At 42.0% G+C, this 18,359-nt stretch overlaps 1 protein-coding gene across 1 annotated transcript; it reads left to right on the top strand.

The window, feature by feature from the left end:
* Positions 1–5,706: 5,706 nt before the first annotated feature.
* On the top strand, positions 5,707–18,151 carry LOC134448816 (NLR family CARD domain-containing protein 3-like). Its single transcript, XM_063198475.1, has 7 exons — positions 5,707–6,070; positions 9,108–9,191; positions 10,450–10,497; positions 10,629–12,498; positions 12,749–12,835; positions 13,112–13,279; positions 17,507–18,151. Exons 1-7 carry the CDS (start codon positions 5,707–5,709, stop codon positions 17,808–17,810), a joined length of 2,925 nt encoding a protein of 974 aa, XP_063054545.1. The 3' UTR covers positions 17,811–18,151.
* Positions 18,152–18,359: the final 208 nt, after the last annotated feature.

The raw sequence follows: 18,359 nt of genomic DNA, 5'->3' as shown, positions 1-18,359 counted from the left end.
GAAGCAGCTCAGCCGAGCTACACCGCTCTGCAATCAGTGGTGGTGGTAGTTTTCAAAGAGAGCATTGTCAAAGAAAAATCTATCGTATCTGCTATTCATTTTTGAATGACTAACAGCCCACCTGCTGGGGTAGCATAGGCGCTATCAGGACAGTTTGAGTTTGAGGTAAGGTAAATACAAATTTTACTAAGCAACTCTGAACTCTCCTTCACTTTCTCTCTCTCTCTCTCTCTCTCTCTCTCTCTCTCTCTCTCTCTCTCTCTCTCTCTCTCTCTCTCTCATTTGTCTCTGTCATTTTGTGTGAGCATGCATGTGTGTGCATGGGTGCGTGCCGTGTGTGTGTGTGTGTGTGTGTGTGTGTGTGTGTGTGTGTGTGTGTGTGTGTGTGTGCCGTGTTTGTCTGTGTGGGTGTGCATGTGGGTGTGTGTGTGTTCAAAAATGACGAAGGCATGGACAGAGCATTGAAGAAAGATGAAAGGGCAAGGGAAACAGAATGGTTCACAAAGACACAATAAAACCTTTGAGCAAAATTCCCATGCATGTAAATTACATTTATAAAAGCCAATAGTTTTGCTATTTGTTGTTTAATAGTTGTAACTTATAACTGTTCCATGTAATATGCATGTGTGCATGCATCATAGTGTATGTCACAAAAGACTGGGGTGCATTTCTCGAAACCAAAGTTGTTTACTACATTAGCTACTTTGTTGTTTTCAATACATTTTCCCATTGGTAACTACCTAAGTTGCTAACAAGCGAACAACTTCTCTTTTGAGAAATGCACCCCTGCTTTGTTATCTTAGCAAAGCCTACCTAATCCAGTACAATTCATAACACGGAAACACCTTTCAATCCCTTGCAGTAGTCCTTATCTGAAAACAAAGTGTAAGTGCATCTCAGACCAACATGACCTGGTGTGTAACATGATGACGACAAAAAAGTCAGACAAGAAATATCTTACTTTGAAATCGAGACCTGATGTCAAACATGTCAACTAGGTCCAGACAGAGGCACTCTGAGAACCGTTTAACCCTTGTGTTGTGTTCAAAAGCTGCATACACCTGTGGTGTTCGGGTCATTTTTGACCCGTGATAGCAAAACTCAGCCATAAAATGCCTAAAAACACTAGTTCTCATCAAATATTGTTTTTCATCTCATAGCTAACTTGGTATGTATTCATATCCATGGAAAAACTAATTTATTTATTCATCTTTTTGACTTTACAGGTGTTTTATCTTACATTATGCAAATCGTTTTTGATGACCAAAACTATCAAAACCTGTATAAATTCACTATTAATACTTCCTAAAGTGATACAATTAGTGATTATGTTGTCCAGGTATAACAGCTGATATGGGAGTACAACAATACCCACATTTATTTTACTAGTTTTCTCTAATATTAGAAAATATCATCAAAAGTGACATTTATGGTGTTCGGGTCCAAACCAACCCAAAGAGATTTATAGCAGGATAAAGACCAAATGTCAACAAAATTAGTTTTTCAGTGCATAAAATGAATGTTTAAATATGTTGACTCAGTGTTTTTCAATATTTACATGATTTTAGTGTGGTAAATATACAAAATAACAATTCTGTCAGAGTCACAGCTATTCCACCAATCTAATGCAAAGATATAGGAAATTAACACCTCAATGAAAAAAGTAACATTATTCATCTGAATCCACTATGCTATGAACATGGACCATTATCTCATTGCCACATCAACTTTATGGAAAGTGTAAGACCAGTTCTACATGTTTGGGTGCCATTATGGATTTTTGATACGTTTTTTGGACAAAATAATGTGGAAAAATGTATTCTGCAAAAAAATGTGCACAAATTCTCGTGATATAATGCAGAAATGGATTCCCTGACCATGAAAACATATGAGTAGACACCAGAAATACGTCTGTACTCCTTTCACAGCCGGAGATATGACACATTGTAGTATATGGGACTGTCTGGCGGCCATCTTGGATTTGTAATATGAAAAGGCTGGCAAAAAATGTTTAAGGCAAGAAATATATTTTCCTCACCATGAATCACCAAACTGAGGACAAAGGGCAACCAACAGCTTTTAGTCAAGTTCATTATGTATTTTTGCTGGATTTTTATGGGGATTTGGAAAACTATAAATTTTTGAAAAGTAGATAGTATAAGCAATCAGAAAAACAATGTTTCCATTTGCACAGGTGGCGGCCATCTTGGATTTTTCAAAATGGCGTCCGAAAAACCTATATTTTGTCATTTCTCAGCTTCTGAATAAGTTAGAACATTGATTTTAACTGCTTAACCAACATTTTCAGGGTCACTGAATCTAATGGTGTTAGTTTTATTGTTGTCAGACATTTTATTTATGAGTAGATGGCCCACCATTTAAAACATCCCAGCTTGAATGTGCAAAACTGGTACAGTTTACATGTCCACCATTTTGCTGTACATTTACAGGCTTGCCTGTGCAAATCTCACACCTACATTGTATCCGGTATACAGGAGCAGTGCCACATAGTGAATGTTTTGAGCGTCAACAGGTGTTCAATTTTTTCATTTGGGGGAATCCTTCAGCATGCATGCATTTTCTGTATGATAATACTGGAAACTGACTGCAAGACAGAGTGACAAATCAATTGGTGTTATTAATATTATTAATGCACATATGAGCATGTCATTAACTGGTGTTGGTGAGTGTGCTTTAGTGTAACAGTGAGGGTTCTGTTTGCTGTTTGTTCTGGTTATATTCATGGGTGAAGAACATTGAGGTGAACAAGAGACATGTCAAGCCCATGAGCTCATTAACTGGAAGCTGTGTATTCTATGCCAGTCTGATGATGCCAAGACGGTGGTTCTGGTCCAGAATCCAAGATTAGACACTAATGGACATGTACGAGAAGTAGTTCAAGAGAGGGTCAGTCTGAGTGATTGGGACCATGTTAAATCCAAAGACGACTGCAGAACTGCACAGCTGAGACACCAGGGACACAGAAAGCAGTCTAGCATCTCTCCTGTCACTCAGGTGCAACCAACAAGGTTCAAATACAGCATGCAAGCAACCAACATGCACATCATTTCTACAGGACAGTGCACAGCCAAGAAGCATGGCAAGAAGAGAGGATGAACAGAAATGGATGACCCAGGCCCCTCAACATCTAATTCTTCTCCACTCCACTCGTCAAGAAACAAAGCTCCATCTGCCAAAAGGCAGATGGTGAACTACTTTATGTGGTCAGAACTGCAAATGCCGGAAAATCTCCAAAGGCTGCTTTGGACCAGTCCCAGAATCTCACACTCAAAACTAGACTGAACACCTGCATCTCAGCAGATGATGCACATGCAATTGATGTATGATATCACAAAGATTGTGGGACAAAACATGTGTCATGTACGGCGAGACTCAGGCCTGACAGAAATACAACTCTCAAAGAAGCCTTGACGTTAACATGTCTGCTTGAGCTGATCAACCGTATTGATGTGGAAACAAAGCATGGACATCATTGAAAAAATGTATGTCAACATGCTTGATTCAGAAGCCTTGGAGAATATTGAACTTGCATTCAGTAGAAAGTGGCCGAAAGAGAGACACACCCTTGCTAGTCTGTACAATTCAGCTGGGACATCATTGATGTTGCTGGATACTTGTATGGCATCTNTTCCCTGGCCTGTCTTGGTGTTTGTCCTTGTCACCTGTGCTGCTTTGTAAATTGCTTTCATGTTATCATATTCATCAGTTGTCATTGCAGCATGAACCATGTCTTCTTCACATGCTTCTGGATAGTAGGGACTTTTGACTTCTTTAGGTCATTTAGAACAGACAGATTTCAGTTATGGCAAGACTGTGAGGATTCTCTTTTTCAGCCACTTTCTACTGAATGCAATCTTTGTGATATTGGACAGCAATTGAATGTGCATCATCTGCTGAGATGCTGGTGGTCATTCTTGTTTTCAGGGTGGGATTCTGGGACTTTACAGCAGCCTTTAGAGTTTTACTGCCATTTGCAGTTTTGACCTGATAAAGCAGTTCACTATCGTCCTTTTGGTAGAAGAAGCATGGTTTCTTATCGAGTGGACTCGTACGAAATCTTGTGGATAGTGGAGAAGAATCAGATGCTGAGGTGGGTCAGTCATTTTTCAGTCATTTTTCGAGACTTGGTCTGACCAAAACCATAACAATTAACGTTTCCCAAATGGCATGGTTGACCGGCCTCCTTAGGTTTGCTACTGGTTGACTGTTGTCCGACCAAGTGGGTGGAGTTCCCTTTTTTTTGAGATCAGAAACAATATTTACATTTCTCTTGGCCTGCCTAGAAGCAGTGCAGAAGGTGCTGCATCACTGGGAGGTTGTGGCCTGTCTAGTGCAGTTCTGCAGTCGTCTTTTGATTTTAACATAGCTCCCATCACTCAGACTGGCCCCCTCTTGAACTACTTCCAGTACATGTCCATCGGCGTCTAATCTTGGATTCTGGACCAGAACCACCTTTTGGCATCGTCAGACTGGCATAAAACACACAGCTTCCAGTTAATGAGCTCATAATGCTTGATAATGCCTCTTGTTCACCTTGATGCTCTTCACCCATGATTATAACCAGAACAAACAGCAAACAGAACCCTCACCGTTACACTCCACCACCATCACCAACACCAGTTAATGACAGTATGTGCATTAACAATATTAAAATAACACCAATTTATTACTTGATTTGTAACTGTGTCTTGCAGTCAGTTTCCAGGATCATCATACAGAAAATACATGCATGCTGAAGGAAGGCAAAAGGCAAAAATTTAACGCCTGTTGACATTCAATATATTCACTACATGGCACTGCTCCTGTTTACTGGATACAATGTAGCTGGTATGAGCTTTGCACAAGCAAGCCTGGATATATACAGCACAATGCTGGACACGTAAACTGTTTTGCACATTCTAGCTGGGATGTTTTGTATGGTGGGCTTGACAGACATGCATCTACTTGTAGATACTATACAGTAAATCACCAGTTCAAATAAATTAGCATGGTAACAAACTGTCTGAGAACATTAAAACTACCACCAGTAGATTCAGTGACCCTGAAAATGTAGTTTTAGTAGTTTGAATCAATGTTTTAGCTCATTCAGAAGCTGAGATATTGCAAAATTATGGTTTTTCGGAAGCCATTTTGAAAAATCTAAGATGGCCGCCATGCAGACATTTGTGCAAATGGAAACATGGTTTTTCTGATTGCTTATACAATATACTTTTCAAAAATGTATAGTTTTCCAAATCCCCATAAAAATCCAGCGAAAGGTTCAGATCCAAACGTAATGAACCTGACTATTTTCAGAAATGCATACAACAACCAAAAATCTATACCGGGTCAATTTTGACACGAACACCAAAGATGTAACTTTTTTTTTTTTAGACCTTTAAAATTTACTAAAATGATAAAACATATTTTTTTTGTGTTGAAATGATTGTGACTGAGGATTAGATGAAGCCTCATTCCAGGACAATAAAGGAAAGTGTGGTTTTTTTAACACTTAAACTTGAAAACAGGTCAAAAATGACCCGAACACAACATGGGTTAAAAGTCCTTTATTTTTACATGGACATCAAGCCGACGCCAAAACGCGTCTGTGTAATAATAAAGAAACCTATGCATGGTGAGACCTTTTCTCAATATCAATTTGTGCAATGCATCCAATTTATTTGTTCTTTTGTTTGCATTGCAGTCATGGCGCCGCCACCCTCGGCACAGCTGCTCCTGCGGTCTCACCGCGACCTCCTCCTGGACTGGCTGAGCCCCAACCCTTCCCCCCTGCTGCGCTGGCTGTGCGACGACGGGGTCCTCTCCCGCGCCCAGTACCTCTCCATGCTGGAACGCCAGCCGGCGAACGCCACGGCCGCCACGCTGGAGCTGGTGTGCGGGAGCGAGGCTGCCAGCCTGGACTTCCTCAGGGTGCTGGAGAAGGTGCAGGACTACTACTGTCCACAGCTGCAGGCCTGGTTGCTGCACAACTGCCCACAGCAGCAGAAGCAGCAGCAGCCAGCTGGTCGCAGTAAAGGCACGGACGCAACGGCTCCTATCGCAGGGGAGGGTGAGGCTAACTGCGTTGTTTCATGGTGCCAAGCATGGTGGCCAGTTTTCTCTTTGTGACCAGTGATAAGGTTGTCTTTTTGACAGTTTGATTTTGGTGGTGTGTGTAAAGTCACGGATGCAACAGCTCCTGTTACAGTGGAGGGGGAGGCTGACGCCATTGCTATTACATTTGAAATGTGATGGTCTGAATGTTTGGATCCCTGACCTTGGTGGTCTGTATGTTGGGATCCCTGATTTTGGTGGTCTGTATGTTGAGATCCCTGATTTTGGTGGTCTGTATGTTGGGATCCCTTTGGTAGTCTGTATGTAGTATGTGAGGGAACGAGGCCAGTAGCCGCAGCCAGCTGGTCACATTAAAGGTACGGGCGCAAGAGGCATTGCTGTATGATGACCAGTGACCAGGTTGTCTTTTTGACCAGTTTGGTTTTGGTGGTGGTGTGTGTGTGTAAAGGCACAGGTACAACAGCTCCTGTTACAGTGGAGAGTGAGGCTGAAGGCATTGCTATTAAATTTGGATATGTGATGGTCTGTATGTTTGGATCCCTAATCTTGATGGTCTGCATGTTAGGATCCCTTTGGCGGTCTGTGTGCTGGGATCCCTTTTGTACGTTGGGATCCCAACACACTGGGGTTTGTTGGGGTTTGCCCTGATCTTGGTGGTTTGTATGTTGGGCTCCCTGATCTTGGTGGTCTGTATGTTGGTGTCCCTGATTTTGGTGGTCTGTATGTTGGGATGGGATGCCTGATTTTGGTGGTCTGTATGTTGGGATGGGATGCCTGATTTTGGTGGTCTGCAGCATGTTTGGATCCCTGGTTTTGGTGGTCTGTATGCTGGTGTCCCTGGTTTTGGTGGTCTGTATGTGATATTCTGTCTGAGAGAGCAAGGCCACCAGCAGCTGCCAGCTGTTCTGAGTAAAGGCACAGATGCCACGGCTCCTGTTTAAGTGGAAAGTGAGGCTGACGGCATTTCATCATTGTTTCATGGTGCAGAGTTGTTGTTTCATGGTGTCTATTGTTCAGCTTGGAGCAGGCTTCACTCAAGCTTCAATATTTCGACTGTGAGGATGCTGACCCAAATTTTCAGTGCAGTTTTTCAGAAAAGACGCTGCACCTCGAAGGCACACGCCACAAACGCGTTTGTACAATGACAACACACATTATGCAAGGTGCAGCCTCGTTTCTGAAAAAGTTTCATGGTGTCAAGTTTTAGCCTGGTCCTGACCATCCCATAATACTACCATTTCATTTCGTATTTATGGTCTGGCATTTGTTTGCTCTGAAGCAATTGTAGGAAGCAGGAAGCTTGCATTCAGTTATGGTTTGAAATTATTGGACACCTCTCACCCAATTGCTGGCAGTTACTCAACAACGACATAGCGCAGACCAATGGCTCTGGCGCAGATGTGTACGACATTATCACGAGCATCCTCCCCCTTTCGCCCCCACGTGGGGTGCTTATTCGATTATTGGCTGTTTTCTGGGGGGGTGTTGCGATCAAAATCCTACTGCTCCAGGCACTCCACAGAGAAGCACGGCCAGACTACAGTAGTGGAGTCAATCCTTTGGCGGAAGTAGGTAGGATGGCTCGCGAGGCTAGTCAATTATGGTGGCCTGTTGCGTTTTGATGACGAGTGAGAGTTTGTCTTCATTTTGGTAGTCTGTGTAAAAGCACAAAAGCAACTACTCCTGTTAAAGTGGAAGGTGAATTTAACAGTATTGACCGTGACAGGTGTTATAGGGGTCCCTATCAGTGTTTTGCCCTGTGTAAGTGTACAGCCACTGATTGCTATTAAATGGTGACCAGTTGTCTTTAGGGTATAGTCCATGATTTTGGCAGTTTTTCGGCCTATGTGGTAAAATAGTCGGCAAAACACACAATCAGTGTTTTCGAAGCAAAACACCATTTATTTGAATAAGATTTCATGATAAATTTCTGGTTTCTGCAAACAGAGTATGTATAGATTTGGGACATTATTGTTGTTTCATTTCATCAGCTCCTGAGCTAGTTGATTGATGGGGCTTTGATGTACCTGTGCAGGTTGATTAGAAGGTGTGGTTGAGATGTGTTGATAAAGAATTCCCCCAAGTGTAATTTGATACAAATTACCTTAAGGTCAGGTGAACAAACTGTTAATCTTTGTCTGCTATGTTTGAAGCTGGCACAAAAGGGATAAATCTTACCAGGGGCGTCAGCTGACCTAACACTGCACAAGGGCACGATAGGGCACCAAAAGGTAATGCAACCGCCCGAAGCGCGCAAGCAATTTGTTTTCCAGTTATTCATTAAAAAACATAACAAACAGCAAATAGCGAAATAAAAAGCATACAAAGCAGAATAATAATACCTAAATTATACAATCATATTGGGTTATTTCCTGGATCTTTAAATAACCATGCCAAGGTAGCAAGGTTGTTTTTTTTGGTGAAAGTCATACCGGGGCACAGCAGATCAATACTTAGGCACGTGGCCCTGTAAAATAGGTCTGGCGACGCCTCTGAATCTTACTGAAGTGTATAGTGCAGTTTAATGGTGTGTCAATAAAGAAGGTCAAGTTGTGAAGTCTAGCCAATGTCTACAATGCACTTTGACACAGTTTACGTGACAAGCTGATATGCCTTCAACAACATTAACACCTTCAAACCTGTGTATTAAAGGTGCACTGTGTAATATTTTTACTAGATTATTTATAGAATTCATGCTGCCCATTCACAAATGCTACTTTTCATGAATATTTACCACCACCATCAAAAGTATTCATTATGACTGGAAACATTACACTTTTCATACATGAACAGGGGGATTTTCTTCATTGTCACTATTTTGAATTTCCAGAAATATACATTTTTAGCTGCAAAACTTACTGTACTTTGGTCATACTAGTGAGTATTAGTTCATTATTTAATAAATATTCATGCAAAGATCAAATTTGGCAGTAGACAGCACAATTTTAATGAGCAGCATAGTTGCAATACCTACTTTTGTCACCATTCTACACAGTGCAGCTGTAAAAAAAACTAACCTTTTGTTCTTTCAGCAGAGAAAAGAAAATCGAAAAACCCTCTTTCAAAGCTGTTCAGGGGCAAATCTAAGGAGTTTGCTGTAACCCAGGACAAGGGGGGTAGGTAGCCTACTCTGATCCTACAAAGGGGATATTAGAAACTATGACAACTGTAGGAGCCATATTTGAGTTTTTTTGTTATTTTGGAAGGTGAAAAAGTGTCTATAGTTGCAATGTTATGAATGTCATTTATTAGTCTAAAATTGTGATAGTTTTGGTAGGAAACGGCATTATTGTCTCATTTGCTTTGATGTAGGACACCTGTACCTGCTTACCAGCCAACCTGTCACGTGACAGAACACACCCCTTGGACGTGCCTGTGGCGCGAGTGTGAGCACTTTAAATTAGGAAGCTCACTTTGTGTTCGGCAGGTAGGAGGGTGAGCAGGAACATTTTTCTGATCACAAAATAGAACAATATATTGGACAGACAAAGTGCTGATATTTACTTTACTTTGGACAGCCTTTGTTTGATTATGTTTGGAAAGTCAACCGGACTGTGTGAATAAAACAACAACAACTTTACTTCACCTCTCCGTGCGTGCTTATATTGGAATGTGCGTCGGTCACCTACTGCCCCCCTGCCTCATGGCTTTTACTGGATTCGCCATTACACCAACATTGAAACTGGGAAAAGGGCCATCAACGTATTGGTATTAGGTTGAATAGTGTAGTTACTGCAAAGTTTGACAAAATATGTAGTTACTGCACTTTGCCTTTGTATGGCAGTATTGCTCTGCTGCTTATTGTGCTTTTCCTCCTGATATCTCATCTTTAGAACACAATGACCCTGATATTCAAAAGTTAGATGGCTATAAAGCTACAGGTCTTGATAATATTCCATCTGGATTCTTGAAAGATGCTGCGGAGAGCATTACTCCAAGTGTAACAAACATCATTAACTTGTCTATTGAAAATGGTCACTTCCCAAAGGATCTGAAACTGGCTAAAGTGATACTACTATAGACCAATCCCCATTCTGTGCACAATATCAAAACTAATTGAGAGATTGGTATCTGAGCAGGTCAACAAATATCTTTTATCTCACAACCTTCTATACGAACTGCAATCAGGATTCCGGAAATCACACTCCACCGACACATGTCTCTTATATCTAACTGATTACAGTATATCACGAAAGTGAGTACACTCCTCACAGTTTTTGCAGATTTGTGAGTATATCTTTTCATAGGAAAGCATTGCAGAAATGTCACTTTGACACAATGATTAGTGTTTTTCCATGTTATTTTATTCACTGAAATTAACATGATCAGTTTTATCAACAGCATTTAATGATATTGTTTCTTGTCATTGTACAGATCATAAGACACATTCACTTCGAATTGTGAAGTCTCCAAATCTAAGAGGTAATAAAGAGTATATGTTGACTTTTTCTTTTTTTATTCGAGTTTTGGTCTGAAAGCATTGTACCAAGTAGTTGTAACTAATCTCATCTTTCTGAAGTGTAACTAATCATATCCACTTTCCTTTTTGGCAGTCCCTATCAGCACTCACAAAAACACCCTTCTGAGTCAGACAGAACGAATGATATGCTACTCCGAAGCAGCAGGGGGTGATGTCTCCAACTCCCGTTCCCACATCGAGGTTCGCTACACGGATCTATTCGTAACTGAGGACGACGAGTCCATGGAGAGCAGCCAGCACGAATACTTCAACGCCATGACCCGCAGGGCGCGCATCTATGCCCACCAGCACTGCCATCAAATCCGCCCTCAACACCTGCTTGCAGCACAGGAAGTCTCGAAGCGCCCTCCAAAACGCATCAAGGTCAAAGGGATTGCCGGGATTGGGAAGAGTGTAGCGGTGCAGCGATTGATGTATGAATGGGCGCTGGGAAAGAACCTGAGGGAGTTCACGTGTGTCTTTGGGCTTCGGTTCCGAGAGCTGAACCTGATAGACGCCCCTCTGAGCCTACTGGAGCTCCTTGGAACCAGGTTCCAGTACCTGCGAGATGTTCTGCCAGAGCTCCTGGAGTCGTCTGGGTCTCTGCTGTTCATTCTAGACGGTTTAGATGAGTTTAAACATCAGCTAAACTGGACTGCCGTGGACAAGGATATTGGCATTAACACTAAGGTGCCTGTGTCAGAGCTGATGGTTTCATTGATCAAGGGGAGCCTCTTGCCCGAATCTTCTGTCATTCTGACAACCAGGCCTTCCGCTGAGGCTCCCAAAAGGTTCTTCCAACGTTGCTGTGTGGTTCTGGGTTTCGAGGAGAAACAGGTGAAAGAGTACGCCAGCAAGTTCTACTCTGATCCGCAGGTCGCCGAGAAGGTCTACAACTACATTGCCATGAACGACAGCCTCTTTGTCCTGTCCTTTATCCCACTCTACTGCTACATCATCTGCACCGCGCTGTCCGAGTTCTTCTCGGCAAACGGGCAGGAGGAGGGTGCCAACGGCCGTTCCCTGGAGGTCGACCCTCCCAGGACTGTCAGTGAGGTGTACAGCTGCTACCTGCTCACGGCCATAAAACACCACGCTCTGAAGGGCAAAGCCAACCGCAGCACGCCCAAATCGGAGGTCCTCTCTCTGGCCAAAGGGCAGTTGAGTGCCCTGGGGAGGTTAGCCTACGAGAATCTCCTCAAGGGAAACATCCTGTTTGACCAGAAGGACCTGGAGAAGTTTGGACTTCATCCTCAGGACATAAACAGCACGTTCCTCTGTCAGGTGCTCGTGGTCATCGAGGAGGAGAAAACAGAAATGTTCTCCTTTTTTCACCTGACTGTGCAAGAATACCTTGCTGCCCTGTACTGTGCGACAAACCTCTCCAATCAAGATGACATCCTTAAGGCTCTGGACTTCTGGTGCTTTGGTGATCTTCCCAGTCCTTCCAGCTATCCACCTCTTATCAGCCACGATCAACAGCTCGACCACCACATGTACACTGATAAAGACAAAAAGCTTGAGAAGTCTCTACAGATGTTCACACGCTTCTTCATGGGAGTTATTCGCACAAGACTGGAGGGACAGCTTCAAGGGCTTATCCATGACCCCATTCTTCAGGGTGGTCAAGGTAATGGTCAGGGTCAGGAGGACTTTCCTGTTCAGCTGGGCCTGTGGTTCCGGGAGCAGTTCAGAGGCAGGAAGATGTCCAACGAGATTGCCCTGAACTTGCTCCACTGTCTGATGGAGCTGCACATGCAGGAGGCCACCACAAGGGCGGCGCCAGAGATCAAGAGACTGTACCTGTTCAAAATGAAGCTGAGTGTGGTGGACTGTGCCGCCATGCACTACGTCTTGCAGTTTTCACCTCACACCTTGGATGAGCTGAATTTGGGATACTCGAACATTGGCAACAGAGGGCTGAATCGTCTGAAACCAATTCTTCATCGTTGCGAATCTCTTTAGTAAGTATTTGATAAAGGTTTTAGAAATATGACACTCCGTCACATCCGTACATAATATGTTGATTATTGATGACAGATGAAAAAATATGGACTCAAATGCACCGTGCAGTGCAGATGACTTTTTTCTCAATAATTCATAGCTTTGTAATTCTATACTGACAGAAGTTTGCAAACCTCTGTTTGTTTTATTTATATCGACTGGGGTTAAACATGATGTCCTAACATTGTCTACTACAACACTGTGTTTCAGCCTACGATACAACTGCTTGGACAAGAATGCTGCTGTCCTTGAGTCCGACATTTTGAAGTCCAAAGACTGTCAGGTGAAGAAGCTCTAGTAAGTGTTTTGTTTTTAAATTAATATTGCCTTTGGTCAATAATATCTTTAGACATCATTAAATGTAATTATGTTTTAGCCTCAGGTGGAAAAATGTACATGGTGTTAGTGACACGTTGTAGTTATTTAGAAAAACTCAGTTTAACATGAGAACTCAGAACATCAGATGCAGGATGCACAAACACTCTTCTCCTAAAATCTCTCTCTCTCTCTCTCTCTCTCTCTCCCTCCCTCTCTCTCTCTCTCTCTCTCTCTCCCTCCCTCTCTCTGTTGCAGCATGTGTGGAAACAACCTTGGTCCAGATGGTGTGTTGGAGCTGTGGTCAGCGCTGGAACAGAACTCCACCATAGAGGAGCTGTACCTGGATATCACAGGCATCACTGAGAGGGGCACAGAGAACATCGTCAACTCCCTCAGCAAGAACACCACCCTCACAACTCTTACGTAAGACAACCACTAATTTCCCTTAGCCATGGCTCAAATGGCTAAGGGGCATTCCAACGGTGGAGATATGACTATGTATTGAAAGTGGGTCTTATTAGTAGTACAAACGTTTGTAGAATAGTAGCATACATTTCTAATTTGGTGCCTTCTTGTCTGAGAAAAGGCAGAAAATTACTTTTTAGTGCTTGTGGATTTGTGACAACAATCCCCATAATGCATTGCAATGCTCAAGTTCCACAGGCCACACCCAGGCAGCTCTGCCAATAAGTGCGTTCGATTAGTCATCAACGCATTCATGCGCATGTAGACAGCAATGCACTATGGATGAAAATGCTGCATGACGGTTAGATTTCCTGTCAAACTTCAAAATTTCGGTGATGTTACGTTGACGAGGTGACATGTCACATGGTGTCAAACAATCGCGGGATGAATGCGACTGCTGTCAGATCTTGCAACCTCTGCAGTTGCTTATCCCCTTCAACGCTCGTCTGCGGACTGCCTCCGAGGTCATGCGCCCATGAACTGGTTGGTCAACAACTCACTCACGTGTGTACAGCTCCAGGCCTTTTTGTTAGAATACGATGAAAAAGTTGATTTATTTTCATAATTCCATCAATAATGTTAAACTGTCATGGATTGTAGATTCATGGCCCAGTTTTTTAACTATTCCAATCATTATTTTTTTTCTTTTTATATACGTTGGCCTTCCAGCTCAAAAAACCCATGAATTGGGGAATTCGCATTATTAGAATATTGTTATGAAATCACATTTTTCTTCATCAAAATTCGGGTCACATTATATCAGTTGAAATTTGGTACTTTCTACATAACATGCAATGGTCAATACTTGGTTAGGACATTCTCTGTCTTCATAATGGCCATGATGCGTTTAACATTGAAGTCAATGGAAAAACAGTGCATGGCAGTTGGAAGCCCAGATATCCTTGATGCTTTGCTGTCAGCTATTCTTGTTTGTTGACCTGGTACCCCACACTTCACTCTTCAATATACCCTGTAGATTTCCATGCCACGTTTTGGCGCTAACTCACCAGTTTAATTCTAAATAACCAGAAATGAATCCCCATTGAAAATGGAAATCTTCGGGTATATTGAAGAGGGAAGTGTGGGACACCAGGTCAGCTATACAAAAACAGCTGACGGCAAAGCATCAAGGATATCTGGCCTTCCATTACTCCCATGCACTGTTTCTGCCATTGACTTCAATGTTAAACGCATCATGGCCGTTATTAATAATAATATTAAGACAGAGAGAGTCCTAACCAAGTATTGAACATTGCATGTTGTGTAGAAAGTACCAAAGTTCAACTGTAGGCGAGTACATCTATGCAAAAAAAAGACCTAACCCCAAAAAAATTGATACAAAAGGTTTTTCAACTGATTTTGTTACCCCTAAGTGTCCTTAATAACATACTAAAAATCTAGGAAAATCTGACTTCAGGAAAGGTGTCATTTTCAAGATCAAAGTTTTTAAAAATAAAGGTTACTACATGATAATTACATTGGCATGAACTAACATGTTTTCAGGATCTGTTTGTTTGGAGTGCTGTTTGGGTGGATAAAGACACTACTGCTATGATAATATCCATGTGCTGTTTGTCAGGGCACATCATCAGTGATGAATCATGGTGTCACTAGGTATTTTGGGTCTTTCAGCAGCTGAACTGAATAGACAGGAGCCACTACATGTGTAAGTAGAGGGCAAGGTGAAACGTGGGCAAGGTGAGACAGACAATGTCCTGAAAGGACATAGGGCTTTAGCATAGCTTTCAGGTAAGCCAGAGTAGGGCCTGTTGTAGCGTCATAGGCAAGGGTCAGGGCCTTGTATTCAATTAGGGCATGAGAAAGAGGACATGACTGGGAAACTGAGGCTATGTGGTCAGAGAATGATAGATGGTCATCAACAATGACACCTAGATTTCTTGTGGCCTTATTTGAGGCAACAGTAGCAGAATCCATATTGAGCTCGATATCATGGAAACCTAAATCTTTGGCTGGATCACCAGCAGTGCATTTGGGCGAGGCTCAACTGAAGGTTGCATTCCTTCATACTTGTGGATAGTTCAGAGAGGCAAGCGGAAATGTGTGTGACCATGGAGTCATCTGGCACAAAGTAACTGTGCTTCATCGGTGTAACAGTAGTATGAGAAGCTGTGAGAACAGATAACATGGCCCAGTGATGTGGTGTACATGGCAGATAGGAGTCCCAGCACCAGCCCTTAGGACACCTCTGTGGAGAGGCTATGATTTGAGGACAGCTGACCTTGCCCTTGATACATGCTAACAATGATACCACCAGACTCAAAGAATGTCTGGAAGAACTTGAGACACATAAAACTCAATTATTTATCTAAGAGAGATGTTAAATAATCATGTTTTGGAAAAAAAAATGCTAGCTGGTGTGTCTGCACAAAGATTTTTAGATTTACTACAAAACAAAAAGAGATGTCCATAATCTCTTCTGAAGATATCTTCTGGCTTACTAGAAACAAAATAAAAGAGTCATTTTGAGCTTGGCTTTTTCAGATTTTGAGGTTTTGCATTTTGAAATTTAATGCATATTTAATTAGATATAGTCCAATTGCCATTTCAGAAAACTTGCAATACATTTTTTTCTCACAAATATGTGAGTAATCACCGGATTAAGTTTCATGGTGATATCGGCAAGCTAAATTTTTTGGCCTATTCACCTGGAGTGTCTCTTGACCCTTATAATAAGCCTATGGCAGCCATGTTGAAAAAAACTCATTTCCCAAAGTCAGATTTTACTAGATTTTTAGTATGTCATTTAGCAGGTCCAATAGTAATAGAATCCATAAAAAAAACTTTTGTATCAATTTTTTTGGGGTTAAACCCTAAATGTACTCGCCTACTGATTTGATGTGCACTGATGTGAAACAAATTTTGATGAAGAAAATTGTGATTTTATTACAATATTCTAATAATGCGAATTCCCCAATTCATGGTTTTTTTTTGAGCTGTAAGACCAAAATATGTAAAAATAAACAATTTAATGATTGGAATAGTTAAACAACTGGGCCATGAATCTACAATCCATGACAGTTTAACATTATTGATGGAATTATGGAAATAAATCAACTTTTTCATGGTATTCTAATAAAAAGGCCTGGAGCTGTATATGGGTCTTGTCTCACACCTCTACACAAGTTTGCGCAGGTCCCCACTTCAGCTCCTCCTCACTGCCTGTCCCCCCACTCCTCACACGTGGTGTGTTAGTAGAGCAAACCGGTGCGAGCTCATCGCCTCGTTCATATTTGTGGCCGACTTTAAATGCGCTGTATTTAATAACACCCACATTGTGACAACAAGTTCTTGCTCACGTGCTTCGTCAATGTTGGTCGACAGCAACAAAGTCGTATTCGCCTAATGACCTACTGAAGCCTCAATGCCAGTGATTTCAAAAGCAATGACACAATGATCTGTGATAGGTCTCTTGAAAGGGTGGGAAAAAGGCTTGTAGTCTCAACAGAAATGTACCTCTCCTCCTACAATGATGCAAAATGACGATTTTTACATCATTGTAGGAGGAAGTGTGAAGAGGTGAATACAGATTTCTCCTGTCTCAGGGGGAATTGAGAGAGTGTTGCACGATCTAATGCAAATGGGTGGAGTGTCCCTTTAAAGAGACAGCCATTAAATGCTACAACTCTGACATTAGACGTCAATGTCTGCAACAATCAATCATGTAACGATTAAAAGCGTCTTATCTTGTTTTATTACACTAGCTCTGAATGAATACAAAGCTTATCATTGTTATGTTTTATATTATGCCGTACAGCTCCAAAGTGCAGGAGAATTTCCTGGTTAGTTTGTCTCTTGATTTCAGTTTGGGCTTGGAGTATCCCTTTGTTTTTGCACGCTGCCATCTAGTGAAACTAAATGTTTTTCAAAGGAGGTCCTTTATGAGTCTTGTATCTATAAGTACCAGCACATAATAATATGTAGACCTACCTATATTTAATATAGTAACTAAACCTAAACTAAACACCAATCCTAAACTGTGGAAGAGTGTAAGTACACACTTGGGGGGGTTGGGGTAGGGGTACCCAACCTGAATGTAGAAGTACTAGGTACTTCAAAAAAATAAAAAAAATTAGTTATCACTTAGGGAAACTAGTACAGTATATCCCGATTAGAGGATAGTGGTTCTCACTAAATCCCTCTTATACTCCTTGTCCTGTTCCTCAGGATTGTGGGTAACGACATCGGTGTGACGGGGCGTGCGCGAATCCAGGAGCTGGAGCGCCGTCGGCCCGGTCTGCGGATCATCGGCAACTTCGTGGACGACCTGGGCCTGCTGCAGGCCTACCTGGACTGGGTGCAGGAGATCCAGCACGATCCGGACCAGATGAACTCGGTGAGGAACGCGGACGCCCTGCAATCGGTGCTGAAGGGGCTGCAGGTGGCCCGAACGGACGGCCACGGGGAGAACGCCAGCAAGGCCAGAGAACTGGAGGCTCAGATAACACAGCTGCTGCAAGCTAACGGCTAACGGCTAACTGCTTTGCAATAAACACTATTAGCAGAGATTCTAGGAGAATTATCTCATCCACTCTGTCTTCTATTAGTGCTGTAAATGTAAAAATATATGCATAACAATGTCGTAAATGTAAAAAAAAATTATGCATAACAATGTAATTTATCTTGTGAACACACTCTTTTATTTTAAAAATAATTTTCCAGCATATTGTAGCTGATGAACTTGTAGAAGAATGTAGAACTGTAGGCTCAGATAACTCAGCTCAGCTATCAACTCAGCCAGACCAACTGATACCAGAGATGATCTATATGCAGAATATTAGAATAGAGAATCTTTGCTGATACCTAGCACAGAACCAGGCCCGGACTGGTAATTTGGCATTGATTTATCAATGATTGATCAATAAACACTGTTACTGGTGTAAATGTAAATACATGTAATAATGTTCTGTAATAAAGGTGTTTTACTAAGTGTTTTGCAGCTCATGACAGATATGAAGTTCTGACAGTGGTATACCAAGTCAAGTCAAGTCTGATTTATTGTCAGTTTTTTGTTTGACAT

Source organism: Engraulis encrasicolus, chromosome 5 (assembly GCF_034702125.1).
Source record: "Engraulis encrasicolus isolate BLACKSEA-1 chromosome 5, IST_EnEncr_1.0, whole genome shotgun sequence".
NCBI lineage: Eukaryota > Metazoa > Chordata > Actinopteri > Clupeiformes > Engraulidae > Engraulis > Engraulis encrasicolus.
Note: the sequence above shows the minus strand (reverse complement) of the source record. Positions and strands in the feature narration are given on the sequence as shown.

Coding starts and splice junctions, on each gene's coding strand:
- LOC134448816 (XM_063198475.1), top strand. CDS start 5,707: ATGGCGCCGCCACCCTCGGCACAGCTGCTCCTGCGGTCTCACCGCGAC. Junction 12,499..12,748: donor CATCGTTGCGAATCTCTTTA/GTAAGTATTTGA, acceptor ACTGTGTTTCAG/CCTACGATACAACTGCTTGG. Junction 12,836..13,111: donor TGTCAGGTGAAGAAGCTCTA/GTAAGTGTTTTG, acceptor TCTCTGTTGCAG/CATGTGTGGAAACAACCTTG.